Below are 17,532 nucleotides of genomic sequence, written 5' to 3'. Positions count from 1 at the left end.
GAGGAAAGAGTAAATTCTGACCGCAGAAGTTCATCTTCAGCAAAACAGTCGAGTTTTCATGGAATTTCTCGTCATAGTCGTTTAACTTCGTCCTCCCGATCTAACTCCCTCCCACAATTCAATACAAAACCACCAGGCAGTTTGGAAGAAAACAACTCGGAAAAGGCGACTGGCGATACGCGTCGTAGAAGCAACACTCAAGTGCAGCAACCAGCTTCAAACAGTCCTCGACATCTTAATTCTTCTAAACTGAGCAAGATGAAAGGGCAAACCTCTTCTGTGGGTCTTCTTCCCATTTCAATTCTGGATGAAGATGTGAATGCATCATCAAGAAGAAAAGTATCTTTAAATGGCGATTTTTCGAATAGTGACTTGTTTGATGAAGAAACAGAAGTTGACCCACCACGGAAGACAAATCAAAATACTTTGCAAAGAAATAACCAGGATAAAAATAAAAAGTCAATGAGCACAGATCGAAGAAAAAGAAGTGTGACACAAGATACTTCTACCATAAACTTTCCGCAAAGCCGTCCACGGTCCATAAAGCGACGCACGCAAGACGGTTATACCAGCAAGGTGAGGCGTTCTTAGCTACGCTTTTGTTCATGGATTGTTTTAGTTTCTCTAGAAGCAGGGCCTCTTTTAACAGATTTCCAATTCCACTGAAGGAGCAATATTATCAGTGATTGTCGTAAGTGAGGAGGAGAGAGAATTCCCCCTCCCACTTTCCCTTTAAAAGAGGCCCTGTCTAGAAGCGCAATTGAAAAGTGGTGGAGAAGATGTTTTGACATCAGTCGATCTTCAGTGGAATTAAAACTAGGCTAAGTCTATTCCCATGCCTATTTTTGCTCGGTTGATTGTAACTTGTAGGCTAAGCAGTGATTGTCGATCGTGAAGTCAACTTTTCCTCCTTCTCAACAACCAAACTAAGCGTTGCGTCATGTTGATAATATGATATCTTCAGCTAGAACACTTTTTAATTGGTTACAGTACCCAACATTACAATCACTTTAAACTAAATTTTAAACGACACAAATATTGAAAGTAATAATTTAGCGCATGGGTCTCAACCAAGCGGGCCGCATGCGACCCGCGAAGACTTTTGGTGCGGCTCGCGGTGCATTTTTAAACTTTAACATAATTAACAATTACATATTTTTTCAATAAATTTAGAAAGATAAAATTCACTCTAAAATTGCTCAAAAAATCTGAAAATGCCCATCAAACTTTACACGACTTTTTAGCACAATAGGCCTACTGTTAAGCCATTTTATTGCATACGAAAAACTCTTCTTGTTACATCACAATCACATTGCCTATTCATTTATTGTGTCATTGCAATAGTAACCTTGGTATTCGCTGCAGTCAGTTTTTCAAGGGTTTTGTTTTTTTCGCGCTTTCTGAAAGTTCAGTTCAGTTTGTTTTTATTTCTGACCATTATTTCTGACTTTCTGACCACAAAGTTGATTTCAAGATGTTTTCTCTGGTGTCCGACGTTTTCTTCGTAAACAGTTCTTCGTAAAGCAATTCTTCGTAAGCAATTTTTCGTAAAACAATTCTTCGTAAACTTAATTCTTTGTAAAACAATTCTTCCCAAAGCATTTATTCGTGCATGCAATGGAGATTTGATGTATACGAAGAAATGCTTTACGAAAAATTCTTTTACGGATTTCATTTCACCAACAACTGTTTACGAACAATTGTTTTACGAAGAATTGCTTACGAAGAATTGCTTTACGAAGAATTGTTTACGAAGAATTCGCCTATAACCGTTTTCTCTCCAGGTCCGTCGCTTTGTTGCGTTTTTGCTTTCGTACGGTGTTTTCCATCTCTTTGTTCTCACAACTTTTTCTTGCGATCTAACGTTCTTGGTGCGTTCTTACTACTTTTTTATTGTGTTTTAAATTTTAACTGTGTTATTTTGTTTATTGACTTCTTACTGTATATTGCTGCCCTCGGGTTAATTGCAACTTGCAAGTGTTCATTTGGCCGTCTGAACAATTTGAGTTTGAGACTTTTGATATATAAACTAAAGATAATGCAGCCAGCCAAGATGCGCAGACAGCGAAATGCGGCCCATGCCTAGAAAAATTTTGGGACCCCGTTTGGGTGGTAGTTAAAAGTGGGCTACTGTAGCTACTGCATACAGACAAGACGCAACAACAAAAGTTGCAACGTCGGTGTGTGAGTTTTACATTTCTGATGCAAATGGTGTAGGGCTCGCAAGACCTTCAGAAATACGTTAATAGAACAACAAAACCGCTCGAGTCTCAGTTGTCATGTCTGAGACTCATGCACATGAAGATTCTTTTTCATCGATTTACGTTGCGCTTCAGCGAGAGAAATACGTCATCAATAGAGAAACAAAGTGAGCACTCATTTAACTTTCCCCTGTTCTCTCTCAGTTTCACCAGTCATCATTTGCCTTGATTAATGTTGGGTGCCTGTCTTCAGTAAGACGAGTTGTTCAACTTGCGTCAGCTGTCTTAAAAACAACAGCTTGTGTTTGTAGCAGTTATGCTTGTGTGTAGGTACAAATCGATGGCATGCATGCTAGCCTACTGTGATTAATGTAGTCTACATTCGCCTAATCTGTAAGCTAGCCTCCTAACTACTAAGCTGATACATGCTATCAATGCAAGCATAGGATACCAGCCAGTAGGCCTGTTGAAAATGTTAGCTTTCTCAGTTAATGCAGCTCTACCACATGTAGTCCTTTTTGAGCTTCTGCTGTTTGTTTATGTTGGGTTAACGATTTTAGTGAAATAGGTTGTGTTTTGTTGTGATAATTGTGTTCTACTGCCAACTCAGCAAAAAAGATCATTGAGTTTGAATTTTGTGATGGCTAGTAGCCTAGCAAGAATATACATTAGCAGGCATATTATGCTATGTGAACGTACCATATTACTGTATATCTGAATATGTTACTATCTCAACTTACCGTATTTGTTAGAGTGAATTAACCAAGTCTAGCCTATGATATACTCACATCTGATCTAGGTCTATTTTAGGTTTGCTTTTAAACTTAAACCAAACTTTGATGTGGCAAAACATGAAATTGTGATCAAGTGCTAATTATTTTCACACCACGCTAATGTTGTGAAGTTTAGGCTATTTTGCTACATTGCTTCATACTTGTACTGACTACAAGCAGCGCTTCTAGGTTGTAGCCTCTGTTAATTCAAAGCAAGCTACATCAAAAAAAACAGTTTGATGTAATATGATGAACACTGAAGTTTAATTCTTGGTTTTGAAATCTATCCCATACGGTACTTTACATGAAGCTTTTAATAGTATGACCCAGCCTATTCTATTGTATATTAGTTCAATGTGCATTCCAGATATTGGTTTGTGTTAACTGTGTAATAGAAGCTTATTTTGTTGGTGTATTTTTGAATATTACTCAACTATGCGTGAACCTCCTCCACGAAAGGTACATTCACTTCTGAATAATGTTAGATTATTAAGCAGTTTGCTGAATTTTTTGTTGTGTCTTAGCCTAGTCCAGCGGTTCTCAACCGGTGGGCCATGGCTCACTAGTGGGCCATGGAAAAGTTTGAGGTGGGCCACAGACCTGTTTAAGAATTTGCCAGAGTTAGTGAAAATTTCAGTTTGACTTGTGTTACTATAGTTAAATTTTACACTTTTGTGTTTTATTTAGTTGTTTTGACTGTACCAACAATGAATGGTGCTGCTGTAATTTGCTGCAAAATGGTAATTTTCATTCTAATTATTGAAATAATAACTTTGGTGGCGTGACATTGATCAATGTCGTCTGTTGCATAATATACAGACGTTGATTTTAAGCAACTGCAAGGAAGGAATTGGGAAAGAACGTAGATGAAATGTAAATTTATCTAAATAATCTAAGTTGGTCAATAATGTTCAGGAGCACACATCTCATTGATGCACGGTTGAATAAATAATCTGTTTTGAAATCTATTCTGCTGTTTTTTTGTTTTTAAACCTATTTTGCAGTTTTTTTTCTTGCATAAAAAGTTAATGGGCCACAAGAATTTTTGTGCAATGAAAATGGGCCACGAAAGAAAAAAGGTTGAGAACCACTGGCCTAGTCGATGTAAAAAACCAACATTTCTTTATATGTTTGAAGTGTATGACTCACGTTGCCATTTTATGTTTCCTTACACATACACATTACACAATCATCATCATCATCATAATCCATCGTCGGTTTGTTCCCCACTAGTGGGGGTGGCCGATTGTTTCCGCGCAGCAATTGTCTTAATCCCTTTTCTCCATTTCACCCTGTCCCTTGCATCTTCCTTCTTCAGTCCGACTTTTTTAAACTCATCCTTCACTTGTTGTTTCCACGTTCTTCTTGGACGACCGCGTTTCCTCTTCCCATCCACCTTTAGATTTAGTGCCTTTCTAATAAAACTTCCTTCCTCCCTCCTTATCACATGTCCATACCATCTTACTCCATTTGCCCTTGCCAGTTGGTCTATGGTCTCTCTCATCTCTAGCATATCCAACAATTCTTCAGTCCTTTTTTCCCTTCTCGTTTTCACCCCACACATTGCTCTCACCATTGACCTTTCCGTTCTTCTCAGGATTGCCAGTTCACTCTCTCTCAATACCCATGTCTCGCTATTCTAAACTAGCACATGTAGCACTAATCTAGCACTAGCACAATACTAGCTAAATTCCAAACTAGCACATGTGATGGTGCAAAAATATATGTCCAATGTGCAACTTACAGCTATTATTATAAAGTTTTTATCTTGATAAATAGGATATGATATACTGTGCCTCAACATAGTTTCATCAGTAAGTGTTCAATTTCTTGCGTATCATGAATTCAGGGTAGTGCTATTTGTTATATTTATATTGGATTTTACAGCCATTATGTGAAAACTTATTTATCAATATAATATACTATTGAAACTAAATGTTTTCTGGCTGTCCTTTTGTTTAGTTTCAACTCATTGTGAGTTCGCCTATTTCTGGCTCATGACTTGACATTAAAGTATTTCTATTGTTGTGACTGGCAACTTATAATTTTATATCAATTTTTTTTTTATTGATGAATGAGATGAAGTATATATATCCTTTCGTCATTGTTATCAATAAATAAGTTGCTTTATGTTTTTTCAATAAACATAAATTGGCTTTTTAGCTCAAAATTCATGGCTTTCAACTTCCTTCAGGTTGTTGTTTTTTTTTTCTGTAGAGAAACAAGAGAATAATTCAAATGATGAAGATACAAGAAAATTTCTTAACTACTTTAAATTTAAATTTTACTTTAAATTTCTTAACTAGTCTACTATGTTTGTTGCCAAATTTTTTCCTGATAATAAACTTCAATCATCAACCAGTGTCTTAATTTAAAATTCTGCAATAAACAAATTTCCTACAAGAATAAGTGTATAAACCAGCTCAGCTAGCATTTTCTAGCAATTCAAAAATTTAATGCATTTAGTTAAGCATAGTTAAGGTAAGCGTAAAAAAATTAACTTATATTATACTATATTGCTTGTAGGCAAAGTTGACACAATTGTTGAAGACCACACAAATAGAACAACTTTCAAAACTACAAAGCAAACATCAACAGGAATGTGACTTGCTTGATGACATAAGGTACAGGATTATAAAAGTAATATACTTATAGTCACATAACTTCGATTTTATGGTGGGGTAGGAATTTATTTCTTTGTGGTATGACTCACAAAAGTCATTCATCTACCAATTCTTGTACTATGTCAACTTTTTAAATAAAGTCAATAATTTTTACTGTTAAAATATATTTATCCGACCTAGCTTGTTTCATGTTTATGTAATTTAATGAGCAACATGTAATGTGTAAAATTGGACATATTTATGATATGTGAATGCATAGGCTATGGTGTCGTAAGCAATAACTTAAAAAGTTTATTGTGATCACAATAATTCATAAGTATGAAATTTTGTTTGTTAATTTCTAATGTTAGTAGTTGTACAAACCTATGAAATATTTGGTGTTACTTTTACTTGTGTTTTTTTTATGACAGAAACTTTGGAAAACAACGATCACAGATAGAAAAGGATTATGGGCAAGTGAGTGAAACTACTTTTTTTCCAAACACAACAAATAACTTTATTCGTTACTGTATGTTTTTATTTTTCAGTACGTTATTTGCTGGTATCTTAAATATTGTACATGATATGCAATTTTCGCACTCTCTCCCTCCACTTTGCTCCAAGAAAGTCTGGTCTCCATCGCAAAACCCAGTTGTTTGCAGCGACTTTTCCATGACTCCACTACTTTTCACTGTAATAAATTAGTTTAAAAAACAGCCTTTAGTTTATTTTTTACTCAAGACATAGCGTATGTGTTGATGGAAGTAAATCAATGTAGACCAGAAGTATTTTTTAAAAGATTTTTGTGCATTGCATTTGGATTATTTAGGCTGCAATGCAATAAAAAATAAGTGTATTTTTTAGTTTCGTCAGCATGTTCATTGTTTACTTGAGAAGGATGCGTTCTGTGCGTTTTTCTCTCTGTTTTTTTTCGCTGTTTATAATTCATGTCAATGCAGCTGGGACTGACCTTGAAACATTTATGCAGGCTTTGCAGAAGCTGGTGTCACAATACCAAAAAAAAGACTGGCCATCCAGCACTGAAGTTGAAGAAACCGATCAAAAGTATGCATTTGCAATTACATAAGTTTTTGTATGTTATTCAGTCTACCAACTCCATAGTGTAAATGGCAAATAAAAAGTACGCGTACATGTCAACTAATTTTCTTAACAAAGTTCAGCAGTCTCAATTAACATACGTGTATTTGAAGTCATTGTGTTTGCCACGATAGTCTGCCGCGTTTGTCACTGCTTTGTTCACGATAGTTAGACGATAGTGTATGTGAAAATGTAGTGTGTTACTGACTTGCTTTTCATCAAGCGTGTTCGCGAGAATTTGGTCCAAAGTCGCCTATGTCTCTATCAAATCTGTCTATTCGTCTACGCCTGTCAAAATTGGCCCGCAGGATGTCAACGATTCGGTGCACACAGTGTTATATGGTGATGGGTGCATCGCTGCACCTTACCTTTTATGCAACATTGAAGTGCAAAGCTGCGGAAATAAATAATAATATCAACTTACATTGTTCCATTTTATGTCAGCTTAACTGCTACAGTAGTTATATATTGTTCCAACATGTCCAAGTTGTATCTCAAGCAACCTCATGTTACCCACTGACCGTCGTGGTTAAGTCGTAAGCATATTCATGTCTTAAGCCCACAAAACTTTGCAACTTGAATAAGTTGGTGAAGGATTGAACTGACTTGGCAAGGGTATAACACTGATCGGTCTCCATCAATTGTCTTCAAAAGTTCTGTGTCAGACTGACTTGGCTTTCAATAATGACAAGTCGTTCAAAGCAGCGGCTATTTTAAGCTCTTTAGCTTGAAGAAGATCATGTATTGTACTTTATTGTTTTATTTTATTAATCATTATTTGTGCCACTTTATTTAAGGATTTTGCCTGTTTTGGTCTGATTGAGTTAACATTTTCTTCTCAGATCTCATGCAGTTGTGTCTGCACTGTCGTAAGTTAATGACGTCACATCAACTGCTGATGGTGGCGGTGCCACAAAATTATGCAATTCATCTGCAATTTAGGCTGTTTCAACTAGAGCCAGTAGCACGTTATTTAACATGCATGTAAAGCAAATAATCTACTAAACTAACTGTCGCAGTATGTATACTGCATGCAATAATATGCGTCGTACATCTATGCAAGCTCAATCATAAATATTTGGCTGAAAACACTTAATTCGTCATGGCATTTGTGCAAGTTATTAATCGTTCGTTAATTGATCAATGAGTCTTAACTTGATAAAACTGGAAGATTTTGTCAGTTCATGTAATGGTGACAATCAGGGTGTAATTTGCCGAAGAATTGAAGCCCGCCATAGCAAGAGAATTATTGTGTTTATTGAAACAAACCTGTTTTTTAAGTCATTGTTTTTACAACAATGCTCTCATGCCCTGTCGATACGGCCCTTTGGTTAGCAGATATACCGAACAGCGAACACCTGCAGTCCTGCATGGTTCTAGCTCGTATGGAAATGATATGTACATTGCTCTTGTTTAAAACATAATGATTTCTTCGATAGATCGTGATTCGGGTTAATTTTTATTGAGGCTAACACGCAGTTTGACGGAGGGGTTGTTTTTAGATTTTAGTGCTGTTTTTAGTTTCTTGCACTTTTTCATATGGCACTAAATTTGATGTTTTGTTTTTGTCAAACTTTTAAGCGTAATATGGTGTTTGTGACTGTGGGTGACACTCCTCCCGCCTCCGGGTATTAGGCACCTACGTCCCAATTGGTTGATATCCGATATATTGTTTTTAATTTTTTCAGTGCCACAAAGTCAATTTTTTATATTAATCACCGTCTTCAGACTTTAAACCTTTTTAAAAAACTGATTGCTGGGTTGGCTCAGTTTCAATGTAGTCCACTGCGTTAGGCAGGCTTTTTTGACACAGCCATCAAGTAGGCGTTTGACTGGTAACTAAGTCCAGTAAATCGTGTTCGTTTCTTCTGTTAAAGTTTCAAATCTCTTTGTGCTTGCAGACCTGTGTTGGCTGTTTGGAAAGCCGTGCTTGATGCCACTGACAAGACTGCACAGGCAAGAATTGCCGGCTCCGAAAACTACAAAAACAGCATTTACGAAGCAGCCAAAAACTGCCGAACACAAAAGGATTTGCAGCTCAAGAAGGTGACATTTGGGACGTTTTCACTTTGAGCATAAGATACACTCTTCTAAAGAACAAAAGTGTAGCGAATTTGGCTTATTTATCAGTTTCGCATAGACACAGCTTATATGCAAATACATATATCAATTTAATATCAGTTTACCACCTTTGTACAGTATTATTATTAAGAATAAAAGTAATGCACCGCTGAAGAATGCGCAGACTTTGCATACTGATTACTGAATGTCACTAATAGTTTTGCAAATGTTTTATTGCAGTGGCTGGCAACTATTCCATGTAAGGGCGCTCAATTTGTCGATTGATCAAAAACCGCGAATTTGAAGTTGACACGTAGCTGTGTAAGCTTTTGATTTTATAGCTTTTTGCTTTATTTAGTGCCAAGAGTTTCTCAACACTTTGCAAAACGAAATAACCGAAACCATTAAAGAATTGACAAAGGCCAAGAAAAAGTATTTCGAGATGGGACAAATTGAATCCATGGCTAAAGACAAGTATCAAGATGTCAACGACAGGTTTGTCTCCATAACAACTATTTTTTACATTGATTCAACGTCTGCAGATGTTGAATCAATTTTAAAAGATGACTGATTTGCTGTCTGGATCCTTTAAATACAGAATGAGACTGTTCATCAGACATTTAATTATAAAATAATTTCTTGCGTCCTTCTGGTGACTGCAGGTTAGGCATACCAAAAACTTTGCAATTGATGCCCACTGTGCTCTTCCTAATAGTAAGAATGTGCATCAATTTTCAATATTATGATACAAAATCAAAACATCTAGCTGTTGAAAAGCATAAGTAGTAGCTCAACGATAAGATTAAACCATACCATCTCCATATCACTGCTATATTTATTATTTTGAGATTTAGTTTGATAAATTTTCTTTTTCAAGATTGCAAAAACAACAAACCAGCATATTTAAGTCCAAAGCCGGTCTGGAAAAAGCTTTTCAAAAGGTATGTGGTCGATGGTGATGTTTGTCTTGCTAATTTGCGCACGATACTCCTACTATATCCTCACAAGCTGTAACACTGTCGCTCGAACAATGTCAAAAATCCCTGCTTTGCAGGCTTTGTTCAAAACGCAGGAAGGGCTTCGCTTCCGAGATTGTTAAACAATGAAGGTTAGACGTAAAATAATTCCTGCTGACGCTGCACCGGTATTACAAAAAAAAATCATCTATTGTTTTTAGCAGTCCTTGATTTAGCTCATGCATTAGTTAACTGCATCAGATATTTTGTAGTTTGTAATTGCTTCATTGTTTGTTTTGTCAATCCAAATTTTTTTTATATTGCTTCCATGTCTGTTATATCAATTGGAAATTGTTTCTTCGAAATCGCAAAAATTTCCATTGGTCTTTCCAATTCTTTGTTTCTCATTAGTTGCTCTGCGTGATGCAATTATCGTCATAAAGTGATTGCGTTGCTGTATTTGTGTGAGATAGAGGGAATTCCCCACGCGTGATAATGACTAAACACTGTAAACAGTGTCCACTTGATCACTTGTGAAGTAATATTTCCATATAAGTTCAGACGACGTCGAAGTTTCGGAAAGTATTCGTTGGGTTTTTTCGTGGCGCTGCCTGCGTTTTGCATTTCTATTTGAATGGTTGTCTGATGTAAAAATAAAATCTTGATAACTCAAAACCAAGAACCATGCATTGTTTTGAACAGAACGTGACAAAATATTGCATGGGCGTCTTGAGGGTTCGTTGGTTGCGATGAAAGGATATCCATTTGTTAGCAGCAAAATCAATGTGTTTGAACTTTTCACATGTCAAAATGGGATTGAACAGATGTGAATCAACTCCACATTGGAGAAAATGGCTTATTGTGTTGGATGAAATTTAATTGTTTTTGCTGTAGCCTACCAAACTTATTTGAACTTTAAAAGCGACATTCATAACTCATAATTATACTTTACAACTAGGGTAGCCTTCCAGACAGAAAATCAGTCGTTTTTTACATTGATTCAACGTCTACAGAAGTTGAATCAATGTAAAAGACGACTGATTTGCTGTCTGGGTATGTAATACGTTGTCATCAAACCCAAGTTAGAAAAACATACATTACATTTTGTGGCAATCTCGACTTATAAGTTAAAGTGTAAAAGTTGTTCTGTTTCAACACTGTGTGAGTAAAATATTCATGAAATGAACATACGACATGCAAAGAACAGATGTGGTGACTGGTGAAGCCATTAAGGGGAGGTTTTGTGTGAGCATGCTTGGCGGAAAAAAAACAAATTTGCAAGATTTTTTGTTTGTACATTGGTTTACAATTTGCTGATGTTGAATCAATGTAAAAGAACCAATATGGTTGGCTGGAACCGCTTTTATATAAGCTTGTGTGTTCAACATTCCTGTACACAAGCGTTAAAAGGCGCTTGTTTATTGATTGCCATAAAATTACCGACCGAACTGTTACGTCATCGCAGCTCCAGCAGAAATGTGACGAAAGCAATACGAATGCAACTACAGCAAGAAACGAATACCTGCTTATGCTCGGTGCTGCCAATACTCACCAACGAAGATATTACGAAGTAGACATGCCTGAAGCGATGCGGGTAAATGAAAGGGTAGTCACATTAACTGTTTGTTGCAGTTTTTCACTGTATTTTTGCGTCAAATTATTATTTAAAAATTGCGTGGCATGGTTGTCTGTATGGTTTCTGGCTTTTTATTTCCCAGACAACAAAATCCGTCGTTTTTACATTGATTCAACGTCTGTAGACGTGGAATCAATGTAAAAATGACGGATTTTGTTGTCTGAGTGCAACCCAGAGCGTTTGTATATTATGCGTTTGCGTGCGTTCTTGTGGCGTCTAAGGCCAGTGTAGGTCACTTCTTACATCTGTTGTATATTTATTGTGAAAACGTTGTTCGTGTCAGCCGATCTCAGCGGAAGAATGTCAGGTTGCATATTATGCTTCTGCAGAACGGATGTGCAAGAAGAAAAAAAAAATTTTAGTCATGTTGGTAGAAGAATCCGTTTCAAGACAAACCCACAATAGAGCTTAAAAAAATTCCACCGCGTAAATTGACGTTTGAAACCAAAATCGATACCTAAGCGAAATGAAATAAAGCAGTGGCAACAATCGCTGACATGATTCAGCTTGGCTTTAACAAACGTTCTCATACAGAAATGGAGATTGGGCGCTGCTCGCAACGATATATTTTTATAACCGCTTAAAACAACTTTGACCTTGTGTTTTACCAAGACGTTTTTGCTTCAATCAGCTGACATATACTGTAGTGTATACTGTATATAATATGTTTTTAGCTGTTACAGGCTACAGGACCAGAATGCTTGATTGAGTTCTAGGATCAAATCGCCTTCTCGCTAAATTGCTTTTTACATTTAAGATTTTGGACGGGAACATATTTACCAAGCTTCAGGAATATATGGGATTGTTAAGTCAATTTGAGCTTGATGCTTGTAATGCCACTCAAGAAGCCTTCATTTCATCTTTTCATCTGTCTACCAAGGTAAATTGGCAGCGCGATACTGATCTATGTTCCTTGTCACTTCACGATAGAGAAATGCCTCGCGTTGTGACTGAATAGAAGCTCAATTTTTGATAAAGTTATAGCTCATAAAATTTTAGATTTCATTTTAGGCTTGAATCTCAAAACATCGTGGACAATGTAGTAGTAGTAGTAGTCCAGTTTTAATCCGGTGATGTCCCCGTTACCGAGGGTGGCCGGATTCACCTCCAAGTGCCGCAATCGTCTTCACACCCTGCCTCCACATCGATCTGTCTAGCGCGTCCTCTCTTGTCAAGCCCACCTTGCTGCTTTCTTCCTCAACTTGCTTTTTCCATGTTTTCTTTGGTCTTCCTTGTTTTCTATGACCCTCCACTCGCAACTCCAGCGCTCTTCTCAAAACATCATCTTCATCCCTTCTCAAAACATGCCCATACCACCTCACTCCATTCGCTTTTGCCAACTTATCAACACTCTCATTCAACCCAAGCAAGCTCATAAGTTCTTCGGTATTCCTTTTGTCCATCAGCTTTACACCACACATTGCTCTCACCATCGCTCTCTCAGTTCTTCTTAAAATCGCCAATTCGTTTTCCCGTAAGCACCATGTCTCACTTCCGTACAGCATTGCAGATCTCACACAACTAATATAAATTCTTCCTCTCATTTTCAACGGAAATCTTCTACCACATAACAACTCTCGACACTCTCTGAATTTCACCCAACCAAACCTTCCTCTTGCAGTCACTGCCGCTTCACAACCACCACTGGCATTCAATCTATCTCCTAGATAGCAAAAGGCATTTACTGATTCAACTTCGTCATTCAGCTTTTCAACAGGACCAATCATTCCTTCCTCAATCTTCTTGCATCTTTCACATTCAAAACCATCTCCAGATCTGCATGTCACTCTCTTCATCTTTGCACATCTTCCATGCACCCATTTCTTGCATTTCGTACATGTAACAGAATTTGCCATCACTCTTCTTCCGCAGACGCCACATGGGTCAATTTTGCTCATTGTGATTTCCCCTTCCGTTCCGCTTATTACGACCTTTGTCTTTTTGATGTTCACACGCATACCTTTACATTCAAACGACTCCTTCCACTTCTCAAATTTCCCTCTCAGATCTTCCATTGTGTCACTCAACAAAACCAAATCATCGGCGTACAGTATCTCCATTAATGAATCTTCTCTTACACATTCGGTAATCACATCAATCACAATGGCAAAGATTAGAGGAGAGAGGACAGAACCCTGGTGTACACCAACCTTCACCGAAAACTCGTCTCAAACGCTACTGTTGAAAGATAACTATATTATGATGTAAAATTAACATTACATGTAGTTTTGAGTCAGGACATTGTTTAGTGTTTACAGCATAGGGCTGTATAAGCATAGCATGACGCAATTTCCTTCATCTCAGTATAACGCCAATAGCATAATGGTTCTGATCCCCCATCCCCATCACAAGGTATCATGATGAAATCCCGTAGGTTGGTGTAATGTGCGGTGATAGTGATGGTGCAGCTCAACAAAAATCAATTCCCAGTCGTCGTCGTACAAATATAAGTAAGCGTTTCGACGTGTTGTTTATTACATCATGCTCAGTGAATCACCGATTGCATTTTCAGACGTCTCGCGATTATAACACACGATGTTTCTTGCGAGACAATCCCATTTTCGAGTGGGGCCCCCGCTATGAATTCGAAAGTTGCGGGGACGACACCTCTGGGGGAAAACTTGTGCAGGAACAGCCAGGAAACGACAACTTCCTGAACAGAGAGGCGAGAAAGTGAGTCGCTTAACAAAAAATGTTGATGCAAATTTTGACAATGTAGTTACTTCGACAGAGCTCTGAAAGGTTTGTGCTGAACATATGCCAGTTCAGAGCTATGGAATCACCGTGTAATTAATTTAAAAAAAAGGCATTTTTCAATTCTGCAGCGTGTTCTTGATGTCTAACTGTCTACTTTTTGATCATTTTACTCACTTGTACTCAGTTGAGCCTCTACACGGCTGCATTGACACTGTCTGCTTTGGAGTAACTGAGGATCAACACATTTTGCGATTGACACAGCGCTATATAAAAGCAAGCATTGTTACTTGCATTTTACCCACGTAACAATCAACTCTACCCACTTTAACCTTAAAACACTCAATGGTCACCATGTTTGTGACGTCAGTTCGTCGAGTTTATGTCACAATATGCGCTACACAACAGATACTTTGCGTATTGTTGGTACAACAAACTGGGTCGGAAGAATAATGTATCGGTTGTATCCAAACAGAAAGTGGCTCCATACTATTCAAATATGACGTCACATACCATACTGGATAGCTTGAACTACACTCGGCTAACAAGGACATGATGCATGAGATGAAACAGAATTTCCGAGGGCTAAGAAACGCTGGTCTGCTCAGTTGGCATCCCGGCATAGCAGTCAATGACAAAAATACAGCAGAAGGCATTTTTACAGCTTATATCCCAACCAATGCACTGCATACTTGAATTGTCGGCCCCGACCTTGGATCGATGAATTTTGTTAAGATTTCTATTGTTTGTTTTGACGTCACTTGAGCATGTGTGCACAAGAGTTGATCGTGTAACTTTGTACGTGTTTGAAGGAGTTCATTACAGATATAAAACATATGTAGTTGCTCTGAAATGTTCTTAACATTGCAATTACAAGCTCACTCATAAATTTCGTTTAAAAGCTATGATCATTTATTAATACTATCATGATCATTAGTGGAAGCCTTAAAACTCAATGCAACAAACAGGCTCTTGACATAATTATACTGAGGATGCTGTGATAGCTAAATCGATCTATGATTAAAAACTGAGGCTGCTACACTGTTTGTTGCATTAACAAGTCTTATAGTAATGATACAAGATAGTCAACCACTTCAAGTGGACAGGTTGATGGGTTGGTTCACAAAAACAGAACAGTTTTATTAGTCAAAGATCATTAGTGGTCATAATGAACGTTTCGTGCACACTCACCTATAGGACGTTGAGTTAGACCAAGTTGTTTTAGATTGTTTAGCGAAATGTTTTTTATTTACGTTGCTGGAAAATCAACTGTTTTTTTTCTTCTAATCTTGTGAACAAACGTTGCAATTACAGGTGGACATACCGCTATGAGAAAGAAACCAAGCAACTCATTCGATTAAGTAAAATCCGAGAGGGACTGGAAAGCTTGATGGCCAAATACTCAGAGGTGAATATGGAAAGTTAGCTTTTAAGTTGAGGGGGAAGTATGCATCCTTTTTTTTAAAGTACGCTTAAGCGCTTTCAAATAACCCCAAAGTCTTTAAAATTTCCATCTACGTTTACTTTGAGCTCAAGCATGGCTATTGGAAGTGCGCTTTGCTGAATTTTGGCGTGATATGTAGGCCGCATAATAAGGCTCGGACCCATACGCTTACTCGAGTTAATTTAATTTTTTTCCTGCAGAAATCCGACCAGTCAAGTGAAGCTTCTGCACAAGAGACAGAAGTGAGGTTGGAAAAATGCAAACAGGATATAAGGAAGTTGGAAACCAGTCGTTTGCAAGGAGAAGCAAGGATAGAATTGCTCCGGAAAACGGACATAGACGTTGACACGTGGGTGGAAAGTGCGAAGGCGCAAGTTGCAAAGGAAATTGCCGCCTCCGTTTCCACACCGGGTCGAATGTCTGTCCGGAAAAAGCCACAAACTCCGACTGTTGAGACTCCCCAGACGAACGGGGGGAGCTTTATTGCTGAAGAAGATGAAAGCATCTTTGAGGACGATTATATTGATGAATTTGATGAGACTTTCGACGACGAACCGATCGCAATGGAGAGGGATAATTTGTCATTACCATCCAGTGAACACAGCAGAAACTACCCCATCACTTGCACTGTCAGCTATGCGTATCAGGTAGATATCTACATTAGTCGAAGTGTAGCAATGTTAAAACACTTTGGCAACATGCAAACTATGACGTATGCCCATATGTGTGATTTGAGCGTAACAACGGATGGAATAATTCCCCGGCAACAACACTTCAACAATAGGAAACTTCACTCTGTCAATCTCGGGGACCGGCCCTGCGTCTAACTCCTCTATGAGTATGCGAAACTACCAGGAATAACCCATCAAAGGCTTTGTCAGTCCGAGGATAAAAGTTTAAAACCAATTAGACAACCATTGTAATAGTTGGTCAATTTCAGGCAACACGCGCAGACGAGCTGACCATAGCAGTTGGAGATAAAATAGAAGTCATAGAGGACGGAGATTTAGACCAATGGGTCAAGGCAAAGGATCGTAATGGGAAACAAGGATATGTTCCGGAATATTATCTTGAGTTTCTTTCCAATGTTCCGCAAGTGCAACATCAATATGCTCTTCCTCCTGGTGAAGATTACGCCAACACTATTGATTCTTCATCCTCGACTTCTGGGCATGATTTAGAAGTGAGCAACATCAATGCATCTGTGGAAAGGACTTCTCAGGTCAAAAAAGGAAGTAAGTTTGTTTGGAAATTGCATCAGATTAAAATACTTTTCAAACACGTTTTAATATCAAAAATGTAGGCTACAAAGTGTATTGGGTTGTTTGGAAATATCTTTTTATTGTCAACAAACTCAACATGCGGCATTCATTAAACAGCATGTAGCAGAATATGCTCGCAGACTGACCTGTGTAAAGAAAGAAAGTGTTTAAAATAGACCAAAGAGGCGAGGGCAATTTTTTTCAGATTGTCATGTTCCACGGTCTGTGAGCTGTGTCTTTTGTACAAGAAATGAAAAATTCATGGTGGCCTGCAATAAGATGTTGTGAGCGTTGCTCTTTGACTCATGCTACGTAACGATAAAAGCGGCTCGCTTACAAGTGTCTGTGGGGAATATTTAAGTTTTATTGTCTTGTGGCAGGAAGCTGTATTGGCCATCACGTTACCGAGTTTGGTGTGTTGACTTTTCCATGTTCTTGACGTAATGTCACTTCCGGAATCAAACCATGTAGCGCCATTTGGCTTCTGTTGTAAAGTTTTATTGTTCGACGGTACTTGACGCCATTTGCGTTGTGAAACCAGGAATGGTCAAACCATATCAGAGAAAATGTCAAAATGTAGTTTTTTATCTTGCCTAGTGTGCACGGTTTCCAGCTTGACGATTTATATGGAGTTGGTTTTGAGATAATGTATTTTTTAAAATGAGCATGTGGCAGATGTTTTTCACACATATGGGCGGTAATAATTTTTTCCTTGGCTGTTCACTGTTCAGCGCTTATAGATATATTAAAAGTTAACAAATCTTTCCCACAGAAAATTATTATCAATTTAGTGCAAAAGCCGTT

The 17,532-nt window shown here is 37.8% G+C and overlaps 1 protein-coding gene across 3 annotated transcripts in view; it reads left to right on the top strand.

The window, feature by feature from the left end:
• Positions 1–335: 335 nt before the first annotated feature.
• Positions 336–17,532, top strand: part of LOC145783037 (F-BAR and double SH3 domains protein 2-like) — a 25,183-nt gene continuing 7,986 nt past the window's right edge. Inside the window, exons 1-14 of one of the 3 annotated variants that reach the window (XM_082594803.1) lie at positions 336–576; positions 5,501–5,598; positions 6,009–6,054; positions 6,566–6,642; positions 7,518–7,544; positions 8,577–8,721; positions 9,095–9,231; positions 9,614–9,677; positions 11,158–11,286; positions 12,086–12,208; positions 13,841–14,001; positions 15,337–15,430; positions 15,667–16,113; positions 16,407–16,701. In XM_082594803.1, the coding sequence (XP_082450929.1) occupies positions 463–576; positions 5,501–5,598; positions 6,009–6,054; positions 6,566–6,642; positions 7,518–7,544; positions 8,577–8,721; positions 9,095–9,231; positions 9,614–9,677; positions 11,158–11,286; positions 12,086–12,208; positions 13,841–14,001; positions 15,337–15,430; positions 15,667–16,113; positions 16,407–16,701 (1,957 nt within the window). In that variant the 5' untranslated portion in view covers positions 336–462. Of the gene's footprint in view, positions 577–3,343; positions 3,434–5,500; positions 5,599–6,008; positions 6,055–6,565; positions 6,643–7,517; positions 7,545–8,576; positions 8,722–9,094; positions 9,232–9,613; positions 9,678–11,157; positions 11,287–12,085; positions 12,209–13,840; positions 14,002–15,336; positions 15,431–15,666; positions 16,114–16,406; positions 16,702–17,532 lie in introns of those variants that run through there. The other 2 variants (XM_082594805.1, XM_082594804.1) reach the window with 2 other exon arrangements.

The sequence above is a fragment of the Aplidium turbinatum genome, chromosome 14 (genome assembly GCF_918807975.1).
Source record: "Aplidium turbinatum chromosome 14, kaAplTurb1.1, whole genome shotgun sequence".
Classification (NCBI taxonomy): domain Eukaryota; kingdom Metazoa; phylum Chordata; class Ascidiacea; order Aplousobranchia; family Polyclinidae; genus Aplidium; species Aplidium turbinatum.
The sequence above is the reverse complement of the archived record's forward strand: the minus strand, read 5'-3'. Positions and strand labels throughout refer to the sequence as shown.